A 26,642-nucleotide genomic window follows, 5' to 3' on the forward strand; every position below is an offset into this window, starting at 1 on the left:
CAACCAATATATTCCAATATTTTCCAACGGGAATGGTTATATATATATATGTGTGTGTGTGTGTGTGTGTGTGTGTGAAATTGTATTAAAAACTTATGAATTTTTGTCACATCCTCGCCCGAGTCCTCATCACATTTCGGGCTCGATCCCATCATAACACGATATTGTCTGCTTTGGATCTTGACCAGACCCTCACAATTTTGTTTTTGGGAACTCACACGAGAACTTCCCAGCGGGTCACCCATCATGGGATTGCTCTCGCGCGAACTCGCTTAACTTCGGAGTTCCAATGGAACTCGAAGCCAGTGAGCTCCCAAAAGGCCTCGTGCTAGGTAGAGATGAGAATATACATATAAGGCTTACATGATCCATTCAACTGGACGATGTGGGATGTTACAGTTTTTCTATTATTTAGATTAAGGGTATTTTAGTAATCATATTAATTTTCATTCCGATTCAGGTGAACTGATAAACAACTTATATGAATTTCGTTTCATTTTTACTCTGCTTCCAGAACATTTAAGTAAACAACTTTAACAGGAATCCGATTCTAATTCCTCCTCAATCCAATTCCTCTATTTTGATTACAGTTACATAAACACGCCATTATTTTCCACAATTATGGTGGATAATTAAATTCATTAACATAATTAGAATGTTGTGGCACAATTGTAAATAATTTGAAAATAATAGGTATTTATTTGTTTACATTGCAATCTAATTCAAATTTAAATTTTATTTGAATGTTTAAAATGAGATGAATTTTTATCAAACAAATAAGTATTGCATGGACTTATACCTAAAGAATCCGAATAAATATCCCACTAAATCACGTTGTCTGGTGTGACTTATTAGGCATTGGGCTGATACGGATTGAGTGGCTCTGAGTGTAGGTTGACTAGTTTGTGTATCTGCTGTTTTTTATTCATGTATTTTGTGGCTTGTGGACTTGGAAAATCATTTTTCCTTCTTCGTCTGGCCAAGTGTCCGTGCTTTGTTCGTATAACTTTTTGTCTGGATCAGAGACTGGGCTGTCTGCATGAAAGAAATAAAGGAAAGAAACCTAGTAGGAATAGGAGTAGGACCAGAGGTTGACAAGGCCGTACGCAGTACCAGAAGTCAGAGCAAGAAAACCAAAGGGAGCTTCTATTCGGCCCCGTCTGCCACACAATAATATCCTTCTTATTGAAGGACTCCTACTTGGTGGACCGGAACCAAATATTCATCTTAAATTTCATTAATATGTTGGGTGTTGAAAGATAAAAATGAGTGACTGAAATTTTCAAATAAATCGATAGTGGTTACAAATCTAAGCGGCCTTTACTACTGCATTGGGCTGGTTTCTTAATAATGACATTGACAAGCTAATGATCTGTTACAAAATTTACTTCTCGAAAACATGAGTAAATGAGATCAACTCGAAAGAGCAGACCAGCAGTGTCCAGCTTGTGAGAAACCATTGACACATTCCATGTTGAATTCAGTTGTTTCAACAGTTTCGTAATAAATCGTACATCTTTTGAATTTATGAAATCATATACCATTGCTTATTGATCTTTCTTCCTCTCGTTCAAGGAGTGCATAAGAACCTATAATTATGCCAGTATCCTCATTAGGTATAGGAGGTGAATGAGGAACATAATCTGATGTTCCCATGATTAGAGTACCACACTATTATTTTTTTCCGATAAAGGCGATATTGGGACTGAGAGAATCGAATTAGGGATCTTTGATGTGCGTAGTGGATGGACGTTTCTAACCAAGTAAGCTACAAACTCTTGCACAATATAACATTATTATTTTTTATACAATCGTTAACTGCAGCAAGATGTTTATCACAGATGACTTGAAACCTATTGAATTGATGCAAAACAATTTTTTAACTAGTTTTTTTCTTTCTTTCATTTATTCAAGTTAAAACAACAAAGCATGCTAGAAAGTAAAAGAAAGTAAAAGTCAAAAAAAAAAAAAAAAGAAACAGATACAAGCTATTGAACTTAGGGATCTTCTTCTATGTTAGTGAGTTTGCAAGGACCAAACTCTTCACATAAAAGTCAAATCAAGCAACTGAAATAACAGGAGGTTGCTTGAAACGTTGCCTGTGAACTGGGGTTTTCACAGACAATCCTGATGCACCAAAACAGAAATAATGGCTCCTCAACCTTCTACGAACCGAGCCTTGTTTTGCCAAATTCGGTGTTTCGTCATCAGCTACTTCATTCGACCAAGATGGTCCTGCAATGTCGGTTTCCATGCAAACGCTTTTCTGTTTATCCAGAGAAGTAGGCGAAGAAATTGAAGATGATTTTGAAAATGAACTAGACCGAGAACGACCTGGCACAGTTATGTGCGGAATTGCCTGCATTACGCCGTGCCTTATGCCGCAAGCAAACCTCTTTTTCGCTGATGGACTTGACTGGTTGCTCCTCACGGAAAGTGTTCGTTTGTTGCTGGGAACTGATGAGACTGAGGGCTTTGAAAATCTCTGTCGAAGTGGGGTTGGAGCTGCATCATCTGGGCTTTTGTTGCATATCTTGATAGAATCTACCGATCCCAAATCAACCGATTTCTTGAACCTTTCGTGCTTTTTCGCTTTCATTTGTGGCCAGCCTATGACACGTTTTAGTTGTGCTGCTGCATTATTTACAGAACCAGGTTTTTTACTAGAGAATGAGCTGCCGTTATTCTCAGCGGTTGGATCATACGGACTGATAAGTTCGGGTGCAGGCGAATTGGCTCCTATGCTACGGCGATCAGCAGTAGCATCTGATACATTTTCAATGCCAGTATACAAGAAGATTTCCGTGTCAGAGATTCTAAATGATGTTCCGGGACTACCTCCATCGCCTTGCATCTTCAAGCGCGAAGCAATCACTTTTCTTGCATTGTAATCCTCACAACCAAATATTCCCCCAGCTGAAAGCAGCTGCCTGATTAGTATATCAGATGATGCTGAACGAGGCCATTGTCTAAGGTAATCAAGCGCTGTCATGCCATCCATGTCGCGCGTATTCACATCAATTGATTGTGCAATCATCAGAAGTTGGACTAGATCGGAATGCACATCCCCAATGATTGCCGTGTGAAGGGCAGTCCGTCCTTCATTGTTTTTCGCATTGATGATGTGTTCGATATTGAAAGCTTTCTCGCTCACCAGTTGCTTCAGAAGCTGAATTTGTCTGTCCAGTCTTCGGAAGGCAGGACTTTGGAAGCCGGATATAGCCTTGTGGAGAAACGTTTCTCCAGAGTTGTTTCGTGCAATAATGGATGACGGGGATGCAGATATAAGCGCTTCGGCTGCGGCAAGTTGGCCCCTTGAAGCTGCAACATGCAATGCTGTGTTGCCCTGGCGGTCAGTGGAGTTTATGATATCAAAGGATGCCACAAGGTACTTCACTACCTGCATGAAAGAAAAGATTAGTTGATTCAGGGAAATAGGGGAGGTGATAAACATTGAAAACAAAGAAAAAGTAAGGTAAGTCTAATTAACTTATAAAAAGGAAAATTAACAAGGAAAAATCTAAAAAATGTGGAATTACAAATGGATTTCCTTTTTTTTTAAGTAAATCCATAACAAGAGTGTATTAAACTGTGGAACAATGATATGAATCAGTCATCTAGCATTAGTCTGGCTACGGAGCAGACTTTCAGACTAGTTGATAGGATAATGATTTTGTGTTGATATCATTGCCGCCAACAAAATGTACCAATATGTTACCATGCATTTTTGACAATATCGATGCAGATCCGTTATAAAGGAATTTATGCATCTAACAAACATGTAACAAGAATGCCTTAAGAATTTAGGTTAAGAATTTTATAAAGTTGTTTTTCCTATAAGCAAAATGGTTATCAAAACATAGACCAATGCACATCCGTTCTGCACAGCGAATTTATGCATCCAACATCTATGGTAACAAGAATGCTTTGAGAATTTTTTTTTTTTAGTTGTCTCATTAAAACAACCAAAAATGAAATGATTATTATACTGACCTTGATCATCTTTTCTTTACCCTAAATTTTTATTATTCTGTGTCATCATCCTCACCAACGATTGTTACCAGGAACCACTTGACTAATTAAGCTGACACGTGCTTGTAAAAGTGCAGGAAAAGAAAGCAAATTTGGAAAGGAAAAAAAAATTGAATCTTTGCAAAAGCACTTTTAAGAAAAGTGGGAAGCAGCTTCTCACCTCTACCCTTCCTTTCCCAGCCGCTGCATGGAGCACAGTTGATCCTTGAATATCCCTATAAGCCAAAACATCCTCACAATCCGAAAGAAGGTCCTTCAAAATACTCAAATTTCCGCCTCTCGCCGCTGCATGAACCGCTCTGTTAACCATTTCCCGTTTATAAACACTTGGAATCTCCCCAATGTGCTCCTCCAGCTCTCCGCGGCTCCCCGTCATAAACCTCGGCGAAACCGCAAAGTCAAAAAGCAGCCTGAAAACCTCAACATTCTTGCTCCTAGCAGCAGCATAGAAAATATCAGTCACCCCATATTCTCCTTCCCCGAAAACAAGCAGAGGGTTTCTCTCGAGAAGTTCTTGGACAAAACCAAGCTCCCCGGCGGAGGCGGCGGTGTACATAAGCCAACCGCCGTATCCAGCCCTTATGAGAGAGTTTGTTTTTTCTTTCTTGGACTCGCATTCGTGGAAGAGCTTCCGCGCAACGCGCGAACGACACCTGGCTACATCATCATACTGTGCTTCGTCGTCCCACACTGTCTCGAGGCGGCGGATGCGGCGGAGAGATGTGAGCTTGATGAGGTGGTTGCCGTCTATGCGGAGGAGCTCTCGAACCAAGTCGTAGTGGCCGTTAGCGGCTGCGTAGTCGATCGGAGACGCGTACCACCATTGGTCTCCGGTGCTCTCCCACCGCAGAGGAAAATATGTGGGAGGCATTTTCTAGTTTTGGGAAGATAATAGAAACTACAGAGCAACAATATTATCTAGAAAAACTTTGATTTGTTGGCAGAAGTAATGCAACTAACAACAAAAAAATGAGTGAGAGTTCAGGAAACCAAGAAGAGGAAGATGAAGAAAAGGAGGATTTAAAGCAGTTGATCAACTACCAGCTAGAACAGAAGAAGCACATCAACTAATAGCACGGAGAAATTAAATAAGGATGAATAACTTTTTTAAGGGCAGATGGGAAGTCTAGAGGGATGAGAGAAATAATTAATAATATCAAGTAGGAGATAAGGGATGGGAAACAACAATCATGGCTTACACATATGGAATTATGGGAGACAGAAAAAGGAAGAGTCCCTTTCTTGGATGAATTAAAGTTGTAGAGAAAAATAATGTAACAGGTGATTAATATATGAGAAATATGCACATTTTTTTTTTTTTACCAAAAAAAATATATGAGAAATATGCACATAGTTTTTTAACTGAAAATAAAAATTTTGAGGTGAAATGAGATTACTTTTGTACTGAGAAAGTTGGAGATAATGATGTGTGATGTATAGAAAGAGATTAAATTTACTGATATTGGTTGAAGTAATGATAGAGGTGAGGACCAGTGGGTTGAAAGGTTTTTACTCAGCACCGAGCAGGAAGATGGTCGGAATGATCATAAAAAAGCTGAACAATACAGAACGCAGTGTGCTTTTAGAATTGGAGCTTTTGAGAGAGTTTATGACACAACAAGGATGCTCATGGTCCTTCATTTATGATTTATATTTTTGTTTTGACCATTTGACAACTTTTCAGTTTTCGTAAAAAGGATTACCAACAAGTTTGTTTTAGGGTTTTAAAACGAGAACAAAAAAAAACTAAAAAATAATGACGAAATAATTGTCAGACAAGTCTTTAATTTTGATTAATTAGCTAATTAATTAAGCAAACTTTATTAAGCCAGCAGCGGTGAGAGTGGTGACACTTTACCTGACTAATCCACCTTCTTGTCCCAGTCAACTACACAATCAAAGATGAGACTGATTAGGCCAACTTATCTCCCATCACCAATGCTTTATCAACATTCAACATAATAATATATGATGAAGCTGAAAGTGAAAGATGCATGGAGATCTCACGAATAATAGTCGAATATTATTATTAAATGACAAGATAATTAATCAGGGAACGAAAATATCAAAATATATTTAGGAACTAATCAACTTGAAAAAGAAATTGAATTTTCCAGAAATTTACTATTGGGATGGACGGGGTGTGGCTGGCTACTCATTCACAAATCCAACGTCTAGAATAAGTGCTGACCATAAAATGGTTCACCTTTTTCAGCCGTCCATAAAGTTCGGTGGAATGCCAATGTTGCAGATTACTTGCAATATTAAGACCATTAAACCAGCCAACCATGCATGATATATGCAGGTTTTGTTAACCGATTTAATTCGAGAGTTTGCAGACGTTAGATAGTCACGTTAGTTATAATATGTGTGTCTTTATTATGCACTCAAATTCGAATTTTTTTCGCTTTCGTACTGAGAGTCAAGTAGAGTAGAATTATTGTTTGCACACAAAAAGGAAAATCATGCGAGTTTGATGAACTCTGTGTGTGTGTATATATATATATATCAGCAGAAAGGGATGCGTATATAATAATATATGCGCACATCATACATGCTTAATTACCACGTGAGTTTCTTGAAGTTTACTCACATATCATCGTAATTACTACTAAAGCACGCGGACATGCTAAAAATAGATGTTGTAGATCCTTAGTTGTGATTGTTCATCATTCCAAGAGATGCTAAAGTATATCACAAGTAAGATTGGCTGAGCTCTGTTGACTGTTTGCTTGAAGAGAAACTAATACAACATGAATGTCGCTAGTCGTTACAATCATATTTCAAGTTAATCAAACATTATTATATATTATTATTATTTTGCATAATAATATATCATTAACTTGAGATACATTACAATAAATGTTGCAAGAAAGTTCTTCTTGTTAAGTTGGCTATGTAGAACCCCCAAGTACTGCGCACTGAGTCTTACTGGAACACACAACACATCTCTAGCTAAAAGAAAAGCAGATTAAGATGGCACGGCCATGTGGGAGGGAAGGCAACTTTTTAACTTTTGGAGGAGTTCAACATTCAAAAAGTATATATCATAGATAGGGGGTGGGTAAAGGTAACGAGTTTACTCACCTTTTAACAACAACAATGCATGTTTGCATGTGACATGTCATATCAGTTCCCTTTCAACTTTTTTCATCATCTCTCCAGGCTTCGTTCTTGGCTTTGATACTTTCTGTGCTTTGTTCTGCATCCAATCCACTCCACCAGTAGTCTTTTTCTTTGCTTCAAAATAAGAGCCATGAAATCCTAAATCTTCACATGGGATATATTGCAGAAAGAAAAGCCTATGATAATTGGATGGTCTCCATTTTAACACAACAGCGACCTAATGGTCAGCAGCTGCAAGCAGCTCGCCCCAATAATACTGTAGTAGTGGCAGTCTCTAACTCTTCTTAAGGCACTGTCGCGCTCACTATCGATATCACTATCACTAACGTAGATTCATATGCTCTAGCTAGAAAGCGTACAAACTCATAGAGGACCACCATAAGCATATACATGTATACTTAAACATAAGCATAGACATGTATACATACATACACACACACACACACACACACACACACGCATACTATTTCATTTTTCAAGCAATATCCAAGTTTTGCTTATGATCGCACCTATTTTGAGTTTGATAAGTGAAATCCCATTTATAGTCTATAGAGTACTTGAAAAAAAAAATTGAGATTTCATCACAAAATTAATTGTCAACATGGGAAAGAATCGAACTTCTTATAAAGACTTGCAAGATTGAGTAAACTTCCAATGTTTGACGTTTCTTTACATACCTTCACGACAACAAATGTTCCATCCAAGTTGACCTAAGAACAAAGGGAAAAAAAAAAGAAGGAAAAAGCATGAACACATTTGTAAAGAAAAATAATTTTCACACGCACTCCGATATCATGAAGAGATTTTTTAACGTGTTCGGAACACGGAGAAGCACCACATATTATTATACAATTGAAGGAATTTCCTTTCTTGAATCACTAAGTATGAGATTGTAAGATCGAATGTCGCCCACCCCACCATTGTTAAGATGGGTGGTAAGACCTAATTAAGGACGACGGCAGTAGGACATGAGATGAGATGGTGCTTTGCTTTCCACCACCACCACCTGGTCCACCACCAACAATTATGATCTATAAACTATAAAATTAACAATCTTCTCAAAAGTATATGGACCCTGCAATGATTCAATCAAATATCCTTTATATTAAAGTGTATATCTTCTGCAAATCTGCATATTAACATGTAATTAACTCAAGGATAACATAAGCATTTCATTCTACCTTCATATATCGTTTCATTTCATTTTAAGAAGTGATTTTTCTTTGATTTATTCAATTTGAAGTTAAAAAAAATAATGCAAAAAAGAGAAAGATGTGTGCAAAAGTCACTTCTCGTCTCTAAAGACTGTGAACCAACAATGGATACCCTTGCATATATCCAATATTCTTAAATTGAACTCCATTAAATTAAGTTTTTCCTTTTCCTGTGTATAGGAAGCTATTATCGACATTCCCATGCAAAAAGTGCAGAGAATTTTGAAGGGCTAAGCAGATAAAAGATAATCTCTTTTCATAGGCCCAATAATATTAAGAAAGTTGGGCCCAAAATGAATCTACTGATGAGTTGATGGATTTAGGCCCGTTATCCAAACAACAATAAAAGCCCAGGCCCATTTCGTAGTTTTCCTCTCGCCCAAGTAGTTAGGGTTTTATGACAAAAATCAGATAAACCCTACACCCCTCACTCCGCAAAAACCCATTTCCTTTCTCTCGAATCTTCTCATCGTCACCAGGATGGGAAGCAACCAAGCTGCCGTATCCTTCCTCACCAACCTCGCGCGCGCCGCCATCGGCCTCGGCGCCGGCGCCACAATCCTCAACTCCGCGCTCTACACTGTCGACGGCGGCCAGCGCGCCGTCCTGTTCGACCGTTTCCGCGGAGTCATCGACGACACCATCGGCGAAGGCACCCACTTCCTGATCCCATGGCTCCAGAAGCCCTACATCTTCGACATCCGCACCCGGCCCCACACCTTCTCCTCCGTCTCCGGCACTAAGGATCTCCAGATGGTCAATCTCACCCTCCGTGTCCTCTCGCGCCCCGAGGTCGCTCGCCTCCCTCAAATCTTCAAAACCTTAGGGCTCGAATACGACGAGAAGGTCCTCCCCTCCATCGGCAACGAGGTTCTGAAGGCCGTGGTGGCGCAATTCAACGCCGATCAGCTTCTCACCGAGCGTCCCCACGTGTCGGCGCTGGTGCGCGAGAGCTTGATTCGCCGCGCCAGGGATTTCAACATTGTTCTGGATGACGTGGCGATCACGCACTTGTCGTACGGGCTGGAGTTCTCGCGCGCCGTGGAGGCAAAGCAGGTGGCTCAGCAAGAAGCGGAGCGTTCCAAATTTGTGGTGGCCAAGACTGAGCAGGAGAGGCGGGCTGCGATTATCCGGGCACAGGGTGAGAGCGAGGCTGCGAAGCTCATCTCTGATGCGACTGCGTCGGCGGGTATGGGACTGATCGAGCTCAGGAGGATCGAGGCATCCAGAGAGGTTGCTAACACGCTTGCCAGGTCGCCCAATGTGTCTTACCTGCCTGGTGGGAAGAACATACTCTTCGGTCTCAACCCTCGTTGATTGGTAATTTTTCGTTTCGCTTCTTCTTTTGTGTTTGAATTGCTTCCTGTTTTACTGTTACATTGATTTGGTAATTCATTCTGCATCTGTATGGGATCGTCTGTAATCAATGTATATTTTCGAAAGCACAAGTAAACCATTTTAGAATTGAGACAGTGCCGTGTATGAGTAGTGATTAAACCGAATGACTATTCGAAAAGAGTAGTGCTCACTAGCATTCTAAGAGTTTAGGTTTTCGGCACCAAGACAGGTAATTCATCAAGTTTTCTAGGTTATATGCTCAAGGGACTCAGGTTTATCATTTTGCTAAGTCTGGGCAGTCCCTGGGGTTTGAATGATCGGGTTATGGTTCTTCTTGAATGATAGCATGTTAGCCACAGAGGGGGAAGCTGCACTGTTGTATGCTTCTTACCATAATCTACACAAGATGCATGATAGTTTTGTGCTCTGTTATACCGCATTTCACCGGCAACCGTCCACTAAAAGTAGCATGCCAACTCAGTTGAACTTTGACCGTCTACATTCATTTTATTGTGGTTCTCTTACATTTTTCCATCAGAACCTTCTTGATTACTGTAGACCAATGTGGGGCAACTCGAAGATCAATTTTACTTAAAATTGTCTTAAATCTAGGCATGGATGATCTTAACCTTGATGTACACATGATTGCAATTAGATGCGTTGTCCTCTATAGTTATTCGTTTGCACTGAGGTTATATATATATGATATACTTAGTTTCTTTTCTCTACTTCATACCTAGCAGTGCAGTGCACGGTAGATGTGATAGATTATATAATGTGATGAATTGCTTGCTACTACAGATCTTTTTATCGACAGATATACATTGTATTAATCGTGAATTCCTTCATGTGACGGTAGTTGAGCTCCACATTGCCAATGTATGTTTAGGTGTATCTTGTGAACCTAAGTTTAAGATAGAATGAGGAGAATTTAGTGAAATTTTTTTAAGCTACAGATCTTGATTATATATATTGAGGATATTGGAAAGCTAACATTACTTTTAATATACAACAGAACTAAACATGTGTGTGTACTCTTTTAACTTGGGTTTTGAACAAAAGTCCGAAAATTCAATTATTTGGTTTTATCCTACATACACGAGAAATATGAATGAGGTTTATTTTATGTTTCTTTCCACCTCTTATGTACCATGATACATTAGTCGTCGTAGATTGTGAACTTTTTCTGGTGCAATTTGTAGGGTTCCAATTGTGGCATAACAAGAAGACCGGATCGTGAATACAGCGAACTTCTGAGTGGTTTGTTTCTACAGTATTTTTTGTTTTTACTTGGGAAGACGTACTATCTGGAACTTCTTCAGAATGAAAATCGGTGTTTAGGAACGTTCCATGGATGTTGCGTTGATAATGCAGTTCTGACTGAATTCGCTATGCGATAGTAGTCGAATATAAATGGAGCACTTTTGTTAATATGTTGATGGATCATGTGTTTACTGAATTTTGCACCTATTTCAACGGTTTTTTCTTGTATGGCTTCGCATGTTGCTGTTGCATATTCTTGTGCCTATGCTTGGCAATGTTTGGGGCGTGACACATCGGAAGCGAGATGAAAGACCGTTGAGGTTCATTGTGCCTTTGCTTGTTGGATGTTACTCGATCTTCAAGTGACTCAATCTTGAGTTGAAAGCCTTTTGATTTTGTGTCTCTTTCACTTCCAATCTTCTGCTTTGGAAAATGCTCGAAGACTTACAAATGCTTTAGTTAGAAGATGTGGCATTGCGGAGGGTCAGGGCAAAAGAGGTAGAGGAAGACATAAATATTGCGTAAAATTGGATACAGTGGCATTCTAAGATTCATACAGTTGATCTTATTTAGTTAGATAAGGCTTCTTCTTGTTGTTATCGTGGTCGGTTAATCACAATCAAGAAAATCTTCGTAAAGAGATGCTATTAATTGTTTTGTTTTGAATAACCAACCCCAAAACTAAAGCTAAAGCTTCTTAACACTCTTGGAACCAGTCCCCTGCAAAACTTGATCACCCTCGAAGATGATCGATTATTCCGAAAAACAAGCTTAAGCTGCCCTGCCTCGTAATTAATCCCGAGAAATGGTCTGAGTCGTCTATTTAACCGAGGCAATGTGACGGATCAAGTCAATTACTCGCGAGCTGCAACAAAGCCATTCCGCATTTTTCAGTACAGATCAACACAAGATGACATTTTAGAGCGCAAATAACAGCTTCTCTTCGGAATTCTTAATTCATAACGAAGTAGATTGTGAGGAAATTACCTGTAACCCCACTCGTTGTCATACCAAGACACAAGCTTCACAAAGTTGTCGTTCAAAGCAATTCCAGCCTTGGCATCGAAAATGCTCGACCTGTTCCATAATTTCCAAATACATATCATCAACCCACAAAACACAGAGCAGCAACTGAGAACGAAACTGTCGAAAATTCTCACCGGTGATCGCCGACAAAGTCCGTCGACACCACATCTTCGTCGGTGTATCCGAGGATTCCCTTCATGCTGCCCTCTGATTCTTTCCTACAATTTAATCACATATAACATTAGACTTTCGAGGAAAACACAACGGCGCCCAGAAATATAGCATCAGTTCAAAGTCGTAGCGAAGAGGAGAATGCTTGTGAGGCTTACTTGATGGCATTTTTGATCTCGTCGTAAGTGGCCTTCTTCTCGAGTCTTACCGTGAGATCAACCACCGAAACATCCACCGTGGGAAAGCGGAATGCCATTCCCGTCAACTTCCCGTTCAATGCGGGCAGCACTTTCCCCACGGCCTACACAAAAATCAAACACCGCAACGAATGCAAAGCATGGTTTAAGCAGAAAAATCTGTCAAACTATCATACAATGTATCATCGTCCAATCAATACCTTGGCAGCTCCAGTACTGCTGGGAATGATGTTGGTAGCAGCAGCTCTGCCACCTCTCCAGTCTTTCATCGAGGGTCCGTCAACAGTCTTTTGAGTGGCTGCATTCCGTTCGCTGCTGACTGGTCATAAGACCCTCCACAATACCAAACTTGTCATGAATAACCTGTTAATTGAATCAACATGAGAAACGCTTATGCTAGAAGTGCTTTTATTAGCAACACGTTAAAGTTATTAGAAGTCTAACTGCTTCTTGAAGAAGCATATAGCAGACGCTTCTTCAATCAACCCTCGTATGACCCAAAACCACTCCTGGCTTGTTTCTATCGAAAGTAATCAGAAGCGCTATTGGTTGTCATAAAACGCCTTTCACCCTTTCAAAATCATTCCCAAAAGTGTCCCTAAGAAATTGAGACTAGGTACCTTTGCCAATGGGGCAAGACGGTAGTGCAACTGGCATTGGAGACAATGTCAAGATCTGGCTTGTACTCCTTCTCATTGACACCCACAACAAACACTGGGGCGTCCTTACTTGGGGCAGAAATGATAACCTTCTTTGCACCACCCTTTAAATGCAGAGAGGCTTTTTCCTTATCGGTGAAAACTCCGGTGGACTCGACCACATATTCCGCTCCGGCCTCCCCCCACGGGATCTGTTCAGGGTCCCTAGTCACAATATGCAACCCCAATCATTGGAAATTTCGCTCTACTAACTAAGCTAGCTTAATTAGCACTAATTGATGATTAATTAAAAGTAAATCATACCTAGAAGCAAAGACTTTGACTGGCTCATATCATCCTTAACCTTAAGCTCGTGGTGCTTCCATTGCCCGTGAACAGTGTCGTACTTAAACATGTAGCTCTGCATCCATGGATTTTTCGAATTATTTCGTTGGTGTTTCACTCAAATTTTACGTTTAAACAAAACACGTCATGAAATTACAATTAACGTGCTCATAATCTCATCTTATCGCTGTGCTTTCATGTACAAACACATACATTAGTGTTGGTGTAAAATGCAGGATACATCATTATACGTACCATGTATTCGATGTTGATGAAAGGATCGTTGACAGCGACAAGCTCAATGTCGTCTCTCTGCAGAGCAACCCTGGCCACCAAGCGGCCAATCCTTCCGAATCCTTCATCACATAGAAAACAAACAACAACAATAATTTCTTCGTTTAGGATTCATTATCATAGAGATCGACGGAAAAACAAAGTGCCGGTTGTCGGCTATATAACGCCTTCCCTCTCCTTTTCCCGGGCTTGGAACCGGCAACTTAAGGTAAACTTACAGAGACGGAGTTCTACAATATATAGAAAGCAATGCAAAATTAAATACAGCAACATACCATTGATGCCAATCTTGATCTTGAACATGATGATGAGCAATTTGTTTTGGTTAAAACGTAAAGAGAGTGAGAGTGGAAGGACATGTAATTTTGACAAGGGAGTGAGAGTATGAGAGCTACTTATAGGCTTCAATTCTCAAATGCTATTTGTCCACGTCGGAAATTTGTGCTGACATGGATGTCATTGACCGTTGAGGTGGCGGCGTCGCCGTTCTTTTCAGGAAAGATGAACGGAGTTGAATTGGTAAAAACGAAAAATAGAACTAGTAAATGTTGGGTTGTTTTCTTAAGCAGTTCCGTTACAGAAGAGTACTGACTGCAGTAACCACTTGAAGACGGAAGCAGTTACGATGAGGCTGCGTAACGCAGTCTCTCCCTTCCTGAAGCAGATTAAAAACTCGTGTTTCGGAGTTTTGGAGACGGGAAAGAAGCGGGTTTCCTTGACACGAATCACCGGCAGGCAATCGAAGAAGTACTTAACTGGTACAAAGGATTCATTCAGGTGACATAACAGGGCTACACACAACTGGAACATTCCTTTGAATGTACAGATTACATCTTTACAATGTTAACAAAACTACGAGCCGAACGAAAAGCTAAATACAAAACTTTTCAGTCCACCAGAAGTCGCACCCCCTGGTACATTGCACCAGAATGAAGATCATCTAAAGTATCAACGCGTCTGTAACCACTTAACTCTCTCAAACCCATCAAGCCTCGGCGTGCAAGAAAATCACGAAAATCATCCTCAGTGTACAACGTTATTTCTTCAGTTCGAACTATGCGGTCAGAGTCATCGTAGAGGCAAAGTTTAATTGTAATTCCTGCCACAAGAAACATAAGGCGACTTACTAATTACCATGGATCCCGGAAACCAAATTTAAGTTCCATAAGATTAAAAAAAAAAAAACATGTATGCTTATGATTCTAGGATACCTTCGTCAAGGTGGAGAGTGTAATTTCCCAAAGGCATATCCCTATCAAGACTTCGAACAACCTGATCTTCATCCTCCAACCAAAATGCCCGCTTAGTTCTTATTCTGAACGCAGACTTGATCGCCTCCTTAATTGCTTCACCGGTCCCATCAATTCCAATCCTTCTGGTGTATTCCCCCAATTTAACAGTTATAATCCTTCCACAGTAAGAAGAGTGGTCCTCCCCTCCTGCAATTTAAACATTGCATAAAATTTACAAATATACCCATCAGTTAGCTCATGTTCAGTCTCGCTTAATCCACAGATATTTCTGAGCCTCAACGAAGGAGATTTGCAATACTTTGACAGGCGAGGTAAACCTTACAGGGGAAGTGCCGTGAAAGTGCTTGACAGTGAGACAGAGAGAGAAAGAACTCAAACAATGAGATGAAAAGCAGAATGAACACGATAAGCAAATCCATACTCATAAAACTGAAGCTCGTTTTGCTGTTGGTATTTCCCAACTAAAATCAGAATACATCCTATGCTAGAAGGATCCTAAATCAATGCAATGTAGCATGATTGTGAGGTCGTAAAAATCGCATTTCTTGACGAAGGCTGTTTAATATAGACGAAAGGTGGTGGCTTTGCATTACAGGTCTCGAAAACAGGTTCCTCACAGCCGATCTAAGTACTGTTCCCAACATGCATTACCAATATTCTTTCAAATTCGAAGGGAAAATTTTGGCAACCCAATTGTATCGTCGAAAGAAAGCTCACCATTTTCAGGACCCTCCCTCCAGTTCCAAGGAGGAACCCCATTGACTGCAACCGCATCCGCGGCAGTAATAGCAAGCGGGTCACCACCGTCGTGATCCAGCTGCCTCTCCAAATTGAGCGCCGATCGGTCATTAGCTACAAACAAACAGATATCAACAAGCATTCTTTTCACAAATCACATTCAAATTGCAAAACTGCAAACTGCAAAACACACATGCAAAGCAAAAGGAGTGTAATGTTGTTACCTTCCATAGGCCCAAATGGAATAGTTGAATCCTCAAGACCTGTAATTTTTTTTCCAAATTCAAATAGAAATAATCAAATTTACAAAAATGGGTAGGCATAATTCTCAAAGTTATTAGCAGAGAAGTAAAATTAACAACAATTCGAAAGGGACGAATTGGGAATTTCGGATTTTATCAGTCCCAGCTCACGAAATGTCTCACCTTTATCAGAAAATCGAACGAAAGAATCTAACTTGGGAGGAGTGGCAACGGCGGCAGCGGCAGCAGAAACAGAATTGTGGTTGCTGTTGGCAGTGGCGGAGTTGGAATTGGTGGTGCGATCTCTGAGCAAGTCCTGGAGGTCCTCGTAATAAGACATCTTAGCAGAACGAGCACCGACTTTAACTTGGTGGCGAGCCTTCTTGAACTCCTTGAGCAAGTTCCGCCACTTGTCCGTACACATGGTGGGCGATCGGTCGAAGCCCTTTTCCCTCATCCGCGCCGAGATCTGGTCCCACAGGTGCCTGTTGGACTTTGACGTGTTGAAAAGCCCGTCTACCTCTCTCCTAAACCCTATCAGGCTCCGGGTCTCCTCCTGGACCCACGTCTCCGCCCGTTTCTTCGGCCCGGCGGCACCGCCTGGACCGCCTCCTGCTCTGCTGCTCACAGCCGCACACAATTCCTGCTCCTCCCCCTCGCCACCGCTGCTCTGCTGCTGCTCTCGTTCGTTTTGGTTTTGGTGGTGAGGTGGCGCTCTCCCATTCACCGCCGCCACCTCCATCATCATCTCTGTCTCCGTTTCTTCAAGTCCTCCTCCCTTGTATAAGTCAACGGCGCGGGGCTTCTCCGAGTGGTACATGTCGGATTGCTACTGGCTGGGGTTTGAGGGTGTAGGGGAGTGGATTGGCATGCGGGTGTAGCGGATAATACGGAGCGGAGGAGGAAGATGGGACAAAGGACAAAGAGGAGGGAATCGGATGCGGGAAGGCGCGGTCGTGTGAGCGAGCTTAGGAGACGAGCTATATTTAATATGGAGATGATCTCAGCCGTTGGATTTTTTTTTATATCTTATCCAAAGTGCTTGCCGCATTGCGCCTTTGTCTTGAAGTGAACCCTTTTTTTTTTTTTTTTTTTTAATCACGGCGTAATTGGAGTTGGATCAATATGAACTTGCTCGAACTCTATTCGGGTAACTCAATTAAATCCGTATTATTCTATACGATTCCGATGGTTGAAATACGTTATCAAGTCAACTTTAGCATAGAAAGATTGAACTCACTTTGGTTGGGTTGGGTTCATATTTTTCTAACTTGACAAAACCCTAACCCAAACCAAAATTCCCCCACCCGCCAGGTTGCACCCGTACCCTCCAATTATATCACAAGTCAATCATGTAATGTTATGCGTTTTTAGCTTTCTTGAATGACAGTACATAGCTTGCTCAAAATACGAATCAAAATTTCCTCCTATCTGCCAACCTTAATGTCCATATACACTCGATAATATGTAAACTATACGCGTTTTAATCAGAAAATTATATTTCATGTCACATTGTATATGATTCATTAAAAGCAAAACTACAAATCATCAAAATGTTGGGGAAAAACAAGAACAAAATCTCGACCTATGAAGATACTTGGTGTAGCCGATTCACCTATGCATCGTTGTCGACCAACATTGCAGTTATTCCCTGATTTTTCATCATTTTATCAACGATTTTCTTCAGTGCAGGTGCACTCACCCCACATTTCTGATCAACAAAACAAGATCTACCTTCTTCGGCCGCCTTACAAAGCTGCGGGTCCAACGGTACCTTCCCCAGAAAGGGTACCCCCATTTCCCCGCACATTCTTTCAGCTCCACCGCGACTGCTATCAAACACTTCAGTAAAAGCTACTATGTTTGAAAATTCTGGCGATATCTCTTTCAGCTGCTCCCTAGCCCATTCTGTGACGTCGACTTGCTCACCAGTCTCTGTCATCCTCAAAAATTTGAAATCCATCAATGGCTGGGACAAACCACTCATGTTTTCAACAACCCCAAGGACATGAACTCCAACTTTCTTGCAGAAACTTACTTCTTTCCGAACATCAATCATGGAGACCTGTTGTGGAGTGGTGACTATGATTGCACCATCTATTGAGCCAGCATCAAGGTATTGGACAATTGAAATATGCTCGTCCGAGGTTCCAGGAGGAGCATCCACTATCAGGAAATCAAGCTCGCCCCAATAAACATCCTTCAAGAATTGCTTGATGAGCGCATTTTTGCGCGGCCCCCTCCAAATAACAGCGTCATCAGGATCCGGAAGCATAAACCCAATTGACATGACCCCGAGGTTTTGCTCAACATAGACAGGAGACCAGCCAAGGTTGCTCTGGTGGATTTCTTGGCCTTCTAGGCCGAGCATCTTTGGGATGCTCGGGCCACAAATATCGATATCAAGAAGTCCCACCTGGAAGTCCATAGCTGCTAGTGCAAATGCAAGTTGGGCAGAGAATGTGCTCTTGCCAACTCCACCTTTTCCTGATAAAACCAGTATCTTATGCTTTACAGTGGCCATCCTTTCAGCAATTGCAACCACGTCTGTACCAAAATAATATACAAATCATCAAGACAATAAAGCACATCATTCTTGATTCATAAAAGATACAATCTTGTAAAGAGGAAAACGAACTCACAGAGTCACACAAACGATGAAAATCAAAGACGGGTTAGTGATACAGTATACACAGGCATCCATTGGATGCCTTGCAATGATTACCTAATAAAACTTTGAAATAAAGGTCGCAAGCCAGCTACTGAAAAATTAAACGTAAAGGTTCATCGTTTGATCAAACATTGAGTTCTAACATATAATTCACTTAACACACATCTGCTCGAATATTTGCGCAAAAAAATTCACAATAACAAGGGAAGACTAATTACCACAGCTTGGAAAACCAGGGTTTCGAAAGAAATCTTATAGTGTGTATATTTTGTATATTACACCCTCTGCCCAACAACGCCGCCACCAAAGATATAATAAGGTATAAGCCAAATAACTACTTAAGTCAGTTTGGGGGCAGAACATTAAGAAGTAATTTCGGTACAAAAAAATTCTTCTAATCCATAGCTCAAAAGAATTGCCAGACATCAAGTCTACAAATATATTTTAGAACATAAATAGCTCGAAACATAGAGATCAAGCGCAACAAACAACAACAAAGTTTTATCCCACTACGTGGGGTTGGTTGTATGAATCCTAGAACATCACTGCGCTCGATTTTGTGCCAAGTCTTTCATTAGCTCCAAGGACTACATGTCTAAACTATTGTATTATTCAGGCTAAATTATTCATGATCATGATAAAAAATTTCATGAAATTAACATAAACCATCCGCTTTGGCTTGTTCTTCAAAATTATACTCATAGTTAAAACAAAAACAAAGAATTTACAGTAATCGCAGGCTGAAATTAACTTAAAAAACAGTTGAAAGCTGCAGATAAAGGAAGAACAAAAAGCACAGAGCTTTAGGAGCAAGAGAGAGAAAGGAAACCTGGGTCGGGGCCCTTGGGTGCAGTAGCACAAATCTGCTGGTTCGGGCATCCTTCGCAGGCGTCGGATTTTCCAGCCGATTCGGACTGCGGACCCGGGCAATCTAAAACCAGTAGTATCCCACAAAAATTAAACCATAAGAATCACGACGAACAAAAAATTAATGAAAAGCTCCGGAGAATTAAGAAAAAGGGCTTACGTTCGTTGGCGTCTTCGGGAATTTCACCGTTCTCCATGGCTGACGATTTTCCGACGGACTTGGGTTTTGCTTTGTTCACGTAAGTGCAGTCTTGAGGGAGAAGAGAGAAATGACAGAGTTCAACCGGGTTTAGGTCAAGTAAAATATCAATTTTTTTTTTTTTAACAAATGATATTATCTACACGCTTAACCTAACAACAGTAAGGTCATCTCTAACCGAAGGGTCTAGAGGGCCGAAAATAGTCCGAAAATCGTCTCCAACCAAGGGCGAGGCCAATGGACGGTGGAATGTGAGAGGGGCCAACAGAATCGGAGAGGGCTGGAGGGCAGAAAAAATGGAAATCCAGTCAGTAACTGACATGATTGATTTGAATTTTTTTTTTTTACAGTTTTATTATTATTTTTTATTTACGAAAATTTTCCTGTAATTTCTATTTTTCATTTTTTTTAATTCTATTTTTTTCCTATAACTTTTATTTTACAAAATTTGTAGTTTTTAACAACATTTAACAAATTATTAAAAACATTTCTAGTTTTGCATATTTGTTAAAAAAACATTTAACAACATGAAACTTAAACATATTTAAGTTGTAGTTTTTAAATAATAAATTATGTTTGACTCTATGACCCTCGATTGGAAACGGTTTTTTGTGATAGGGCTAAAACGAGCCCTCTGGCCCTTGGCCCTCGGTTGTAGATGGAGGCAAATATGGCCCTGTACAATTCATTAAAATATTAATATCTTGGATGGCCAGAAGGCTAAAACGATCCTTCTGGCCAGCCATCGGTTGGAGATGGCCTAAGATAGCAATAATATGGTTCAAATTCACCTTTGGCGAAAATTGAACTTAAAACCTCTCATTACAAGTGAAAAAAAAAATATTACTTGACCGTAGTACTAAATGTCAGCAAAACATCAATTTCAATTGCCGAACACGGAGTCGGTTTAGGAAAAAAACGAACCCTAACCCACAGTTGTTCTAGAATATTCTTAATGTATCAGTAACATAATCACGTCACGTATAATTTCATTTAAATTATAACCTATTTATTTTTTATTAATAATTTGAAGAAATGAGACACGTCAACATGTTCCATGTGAACGCTTACATCAAGTGAAAAGTGCAAAAATGTTTCCACTTTTGTTCCCGAATTGTAGAAATTCATGTCAAACACCGACCCCATCGTGATATTCAAACTAACGACACAACATAGAAAAGTTAAAACACATAATATCAAATCATTGGTCGTAATGTCACGTGCCAAAATTACAAGTTGTAGTTTTAAAAATAATATTAATAATCGGGACAGTCTATCATTTCGGAGGTCATAAAGATTCATAGAGGCATTTGAGCCTCCCTTACCATCGTGTGATTTATCAGCACCAGGAGTTGAACCCAAAACGTGTCCTATGAAATACAGGGTTATGCAGTAACAGATCTAGTAATGGAAATTTAGTAACAGAAATCAAGCACTTGAAAATGTGCATAGCAGCAATTCTCAAGAGGATGAAATGAGAAGAAATCACATTAGCAACATAGAAATAAGATAAACACTGCATCTAATATTATCTTCCCAAAGAGGAAGAGAAAAACAGCAAATCTGTAGCTTTCAACTGAATTAGTACTGCACATTCCACCAACCATGGCACAAACATCCTTCGAAATCATCCAACTGTAACATCCTACCGGCAGCGGTGGTGGCACGGGCAGTAGTATTTCACAACTCCGTCCAGCTCTGCCATGACTTTCTGCTTGTCCCTGTACGGCTGCTGCTCTTCGTCTGCACCCATAAAACTTCTCAACTTTGACTATGGTATCTGCTTCGACTAACAATTGACAGCTACTAACACCCGGTGCTTCAACTTTCCGACATCTTTTCTTCATCACCCTTTGGTAAGTCTCCAGGACAGGAACCAAACATAGAATGAGCTAAAACATGTTCAAAATAAACTTCTTGATCTCTTATGTGTCCCCTCCTGTTTCTTTTCCAATCAACCATTCTTGTGTAACCTCCTCTCCTCCTCACAGTTCTAATCTTCACTCTCTTTTGTTCCCCTTTTTTCTTTTTTTTTTTTTTAATTTTCAATTTCGTTTCCCGGGAGATTATCTCTAGCTTCACAAGCTGCAGCTTCCTCATGGTAATACAAATCCTTACTGCCCCAACCAAGCATGCACTAAACAACTTCTGCCCACTTTTGAACACCCGAACCTTGTACATTCGAATCCACAACCAACAGCAAATGAATATTTGATGTCTTTCTCTTAGCCAAAAAGCCAAAATTGATACCTGTTCTCCTGACAGAATATGGCGCACTTGGGAGCGCCCTTTTCTCCATGCTTCTCTTAACAGTTAAGTAGACTCTCCAAACAATGCAAGCAAAGCAAGTCTAGACAAAATGTCTCCTCATAATCAGAGTCTTTAAGGCAGCACCCGCAACTAATACAGCGAGCTATGCAGAGCGTGCAAGCCCTACATGTCCGATCAGCAGGTTGTTTCCCTTGGCAACTCTTTGCAGGGCAATCATAAACTAAACTATGTCTCTGGCACCTGGGGCATGCTTCGATGTTGATGGGACAATCATCATCACAAGAGCCATACAACAACCCACCTTTAAAAAACTGAGGTTTCGGGGCTCTAAGCTGAATGTGGTTATCTGCACCAAGCAAGAATTTCTACTCTTCGAACTGCTTGTCAGTTATACCAGAGAGACCAGCAATTCTTAATTGCTTTATTCCAGGGTGTCCTTATGTTTAACAAGATGCACTCAACACTGATTTTAAGTCATCCGGGAACACTTAACTGCACAGGCAAAAAAGTGTATGTATACAAGTTTAATGCATTTGAAAGAACATAAACTACATAAAAATAAGGCATAACACACTCCTGTAAATTTCACACATTTAAAATGATAAATACAAGATGCAAAATATCGGTAAACAGCAGTACCAGGTTTACAAAATAAAAATTAGCTAAATGATCAAAAAACAAAAACTACAACAAAACACTAATCATGTTCAGCATCAAGAGCTCGTAAATTGTCAAATCTATTGATATTCGTATAACATCCAACTATTAAGACCCCAAAAAACCATTACAGAGATGATCTAGTCTTCAACCTACTTGCTATAAACGACAGAAGAGTTCAATTTCAACAGTGTTGTAGGCTACAATCACATCATAAAGTTATATAGCCCTTATGTCTGATAACTTAAGGTGAACGAGAAGTTATAGTAAGAGACACACAAGGAACGTTTTCACAGAAATCAAATAGGGAATGCAACTTCAGAACAGTTTATTCCAAGGGAAAGCAGCATAAAAGCATCTTTTTTAAAATGTCACAGAACAATAGAGAGGTATCCTGTTATACAAAATCATAATCAGAAACACAAGCAGGAATGTCGAAAATACAAAAGTTCAAATACTCACCTTTGTCAACCTCGGGTTGCTGTCAAACACACCCTGCAGCCCACTGTCAGTGATCCTTACGCAATGCACTAGACCCAAGGTTTGAAGTGTGCCTTGAGCCCTGCTAGTTAATTTTACTAGAACATAATCGAAGATGCGCTCATTCAACGGCCAATCGATGATAATATTCCTCCATAGAAGAGGGTCACTTCTAACTGCATTACGAAAAGACTTGCAAACCCTTTCAACTGAAAGAAGGTCCTTAACACCAAGAAAAACGCAGTGCATAAAACATAGCATCATGCGGAACACTCGCCTCAATAGTCAATATCAGGACCCATGATGCTACAACCCTGTATTTCCTTAGTTCCAACCTGCAGCTGCTTAACTCCATCAAAAACATCTAAGTCCCCCACATAGCTAAAACTCAGAAACTCCTCCACATTGTCATCCAATACAAAACCTCCATCACTGATCCCGAACCCATCAAAGCTATCATATGGGATTGATACTCCATCAAATTTCAGGTCACAAACTTCCGGCTGATACCACACAGCGCTATTCCAAACCCAATTCAGACTGGTAAACAATCCGCCATCAACCACCTTTGCCTATCCTTCATCCCACCCAGAACTACAAGATTCATCATCCGGTTCAAAACCTTGAAACCAACCAGCGATCGCCGTAAACGTAGACCTAATCTCCATTCCAAAGGGATCGACGGGCAATCGATCCACAATATCATCAGCAGAACGGTCACAAAAGCCACCCAATTCACTCTTACAATGGATATTCTTCAAATCCAAATTGGAACTCCAAGAACTTGACGGATCATCACAAATACCATCCAAATCCTTTTCCTTGAATTGATCCATCACATACCCATCAGGGTACTTAACAGAAGAACACAAACTATGCTCCGATGACATATACGCCGGCAAGATTGAGCCACGAGAGAGATTCAAAGCCATTCCTCGCAGCTAAGAGATAGAATATATACAGAAATTCATTCCAAGAAACCTGGTTCTCCTAACACAAGGCAAAAATTCCATAGATAGAAGGCAAAAAAAAAAAAAAAAACAGAAAGGAATCAAAAAGCATCTGAATTTCTGGATTATATGAAAAACCCAACTTCCTAATAGGCCGATTCTCAAACAAAAAGCAAAAAGTTCACAAATTTTATACGATTTAGGAGTACCAAACAAGCTGAATTCAGAGAAACCCTAGTGGAAATTGGGAATTAGGAATTCAGAGAAGCAAAATCCTAATGTGGGTAGTAGATAAAAGAAAAGATTGAAACGGGTACGGAGATTAAAAGGAGAAAGATTGAAATTTACCGAATCTGATGCGGAAGAGGAAAAGCAGTCTGACCCAGCGATGCAAGCAACCGACCGACCAATCACCCAACTCAAAGAGGAAAGAGGTAGAGAGGGAAAGTTAGAGAGAGAGGACGAAAACCAAAGAAGAGGAGGAGGAGGAGGAGGAGGAGGAGGAGGAGAGGGAGGGAGGTAACTAGGTAAGAGAAATTGGAAGGTGAGGGGCAGAGAGGGAGATAACAACAGAACGTGCGTGACAGAGAGTAAAAGCGGGGAAGGTTGGGAAAAAGACGCGCGGAGGGGGAGAGAGCGAGACAGTGGCGGCCGACAGGTCTACCACCTGGAATCGTGATTTGTTTTGGACCAATGTATCAAAATATATCATCATTATTTGAACATGACAGCTTGAAAAAAGTGTAACATGCGTAGTACAATTAAAAGTTAAAAGTAATTTTTATTTATACATTTTTGTTCATCTTATCATCCGTAAGTACATCCATATCTAACGCTCTTCTTCTATATTTGAAACTACTCCTACTTTTGGTCATGCACAAGTATAAATAAGATTAAAAAATAACGAGTACAAATAATATCTCAAATCTAAACCGTGGTAGAAGTTACTTAAGAAAGCTCATCATTTTGTTCGTTGGGTTCTGTTGCGAAACGTCGGATGATCATATTCAAATAGTCTTTCAATTTGCCAAATGTATGAATAATTGATGCAACTGCATCTTCATACAACGTTTTAAGGTATTCGCATACGTACTCAGCCACAACCTTCACAAACCAAACAACCCAAAAGAATCCGGCGACTAGCCCTAAACTTGGCACAAGGATCACCACTTCTAAAATCAATGAAAGAGTTCCAAGGTGGAGGCTAATCTTATTGATGAATGATTCTGCCAAATCCGAATTATGGCGAGCTTGCACGTGGAGTATTCTAGAGCAAATTAGTGATCCAATATAAGCAATTAGAGCAATGATTACGGACACCATAGCCGGGTAGTTTGTGTTGAACAGAGACTCATTTCTGGCTCTCTGCTTCAGTTGGAGGAAACCGCCTAGCATGTTGATGAGGGAACATATATATTTATGCACCTTTGTAGAACGTTCTTCACTTGTGCTGTTATATATATAGTTAATGAGAAAATTAAATGGAATTGCATTAATGAATCATCTACAATACATTTTGTAATCTCAACTAATAAGAAAATGCTAGGGAGACCATATTTTTGTATCACATTTGTGTACTAATATGACGTGGCAAGTGATGTGTACATACCACGTCAGTTAATGAATTTATCTCATTGGATGTTGGTTGTACACATCACATGCGAATATATCTGTAAATTAATCAAGTCAATATATGATCTGAAATCAACTAATTGAGAACGTATGATAGATCCATAAATTAATCAAGTTATATCATCTAAAATCAACTAATTAATAACGTATGATATATTATAAATTAATCAAGCCAATGTATCATCTGAAATCAACTAATTAAGTAGGTAAGTTGTAACAGGGTACCTAGCAGGCTGTTATTTTCTTTAATGTTTATTAATAACGAATATATCTAGTCATTCGACGCTCTTAATTTGTCAAAAAACTGCCTAGAGTTATCAAGAGCTGAGTTGTATAGATTAATTGCTAATTAATCAGTTCTTTTTTGTCTTCCCATCATTTTCCCCACGTAAAAGGCCAAAAAAAAAGGAAGTATACACTTACCCTTCCAGTTCCGAATGTGGAGGGACGCTAACAGGAAGCTCTGCGACACGATCCATGTACGAATATATGAAACTTCTGTACAAAGGAGCACAAAAACAAAATTCAAATCAAAGACACGTCACACATTCACAGACACACACACACAACACACACACAGACGCAAGGGCTCTGTTTTCTCTTTTTGAAAGACGAGCTCTGTATATATAGGGATATAGAAAGTAGGACCACTTCTTCGAAACAGCATTATTCTTCTTTTAAAAACAATATTTAAAAAGGCAACGACTGGAGTGGGAGAGTGGCAAAAGGATTCCTTAACCTCCTTTCTCATTCAAAAATGTGCATAGATTTGCACGGTGTGAATTATAGGAATCAAACTTTAGGTAGATAAAAAGTGCTTCATTAATAGTGCCGCACGACAAGAATTTGATACAAGCGCTTTATTATTTCGTTGATTGATCACCTTATTAATCATGTCTTGGATTAAAACATATGATAATTCGATGTGTCTCTATTTTAACACGATAGTGAATCTTTTTAAACGCGTGTGTGTGTTGAGCTGCATGCAGCAGCTCGCCCCAATAATATTGATTTCACTATCACAAACTCAAAATATTG

General features: G+C 40.0%; 4 protein-coding genes and 2 pseudogenes across 5 annotated transcripts; 1 reads left to right on the forward strand and 5 right to left on the reverse strand.

Moving 5' to 3' along the window:
- Positions 1 to 1,860: 1,860 nt before the first annotated feature.
- LOC103959668 lies at positions 1,861 to 5,532 on the reverse strand. Its single transcript, XM_048578827.1, has 2 exons — positions 4,193 to 5,532; positions 1,861 to 3,400 (listed from the first exon to the last, which is right to left on the reverse strand). The coding sequence occupies exons 1-2, from the start codon at positions 4,901 to 4,903 to the stop codon at positions 2,060 to 2,062; spliced, it is 2,052 nt and encodes a 683-aa protein (XP_048434784.1). The 5' UTR covers positions 4,904 to 5,532; the 3' UTR covers positions 1,861 to 2,059.
- A 3,253-nt stretch (positions 5,533 to 8,785) lies between these two features.
- On the forward strand, positions 8,786 to 11,143 carry LOC103960930 (prohibitin-3, mitochondrial). Of its 2 annotated transcripts, none has more exons than XM_009373430.3 (2): positions 8,786 to 9,692; positions 10,906 to 11,143. In XM_009373430.3, exon 1 carries the CDS (start codon positions 8,853 to 8,855, stop codon positions 9,687 to 9,689), a length of 837 nt encoding a protein of 278 aa, XP_009371705.1. In that variant the 5' UTR covers positions 8,786 to 8,852; the 3' UTR covers positions 9,690 to 9,692; positions 10,906 to 11,143. The 2 variants fall into 2 exon arrangements, with proteins under 2 accessions (XP_009371705.1, XP_009371702.1); XM_009373427.3 differs by having other exon boundaries at positions 10,913 to 11,143.
- Positions 11,144 to 11,592: 449 nt separating this feature from the next.
- Positions 11,593 to 14,254, reverse strand: LOC103960932 (annotated as a pseudogene).
- Positions 14,255 to 14,392: 138 nt separating this feature from the next.
- On the reverse strand, positions 14,393 to 16,743 carry LOC103960931 (trihelix transcription factor GT-4). Its single transcript, XM_009373431.3, has 5 exons — positions 16,061 to 16,743; positions 15,860 to 15,898; positions 15,615 to 15,749; positions 14,856 to 15,083; positions 14,393 to 14,743 (listed from the first exon to the last, which is right to left on the reverse strand). Exons 1-5 carry the CDS (start codon positions 16,695 to 16,697, stop codon positions 14,532 to 14,534), a joined length of 1,251 nt encoding a protein of 416 aa, XP_009371706.1. The 5' UTR covers positions 16,698 to 16,743; the 3' UTR covers positions 14,393 to 14,531.
- Positions 16,744 to 17,338: 595 nt separating this feature from the next.
- Positions 17,339 to 19,734, reverse strand: LOC103959671 (cytosolic Fe-S cluster assembly factor NBP35). The gene is made up of 3 exons (XM_009372025.3): positions 19,576 to 19,734; positions 19,378 to 19,479; positions 17,339 to 18,424 (listed from the first exon to the last, which is right to left on the reverse strand). The coding sequence occupies exons 1-3, from the start codon at positions 19,610 to 19,612 to the stop codon at positions 17,493 to 17,495; spliced, it is 1,071 nt and encodes a 356-aa protein (XP_009370300.2). The 5' UTR covers positions 19,613 to 19,734; the 3' UTR covers positions 17,339 to 17,492.
- A 1,899-nt stretch (positions 19,735 to 21,633) lies between these two features.
- LOC103960934 lies at positions 21,634 to 24,653 on the reverse strand (annotated as a pseudogene).
- Positions 24,654 to 26,642: the final 1,989 nt, after the last annotated feature.

This window comes from the organism of the source record quoted next, unplaced genomic scaffold (assembly GCF_019419815.1).
Source record: "Pyrus x bretschneideri cultivar Hongxiangsu unplaced genomic scaffold, Pyrus_bretschneideri_v1 Contig13, whole genome shotgun sequence".
NCBI classification, from domain to species: domain Eukaryota; kingdom Viridiplantae; phylum Streptophyta; class Magnoliopsida; order Rosales; family Rosaceae; genus Pyrus; species Pyrus x bretschneideri.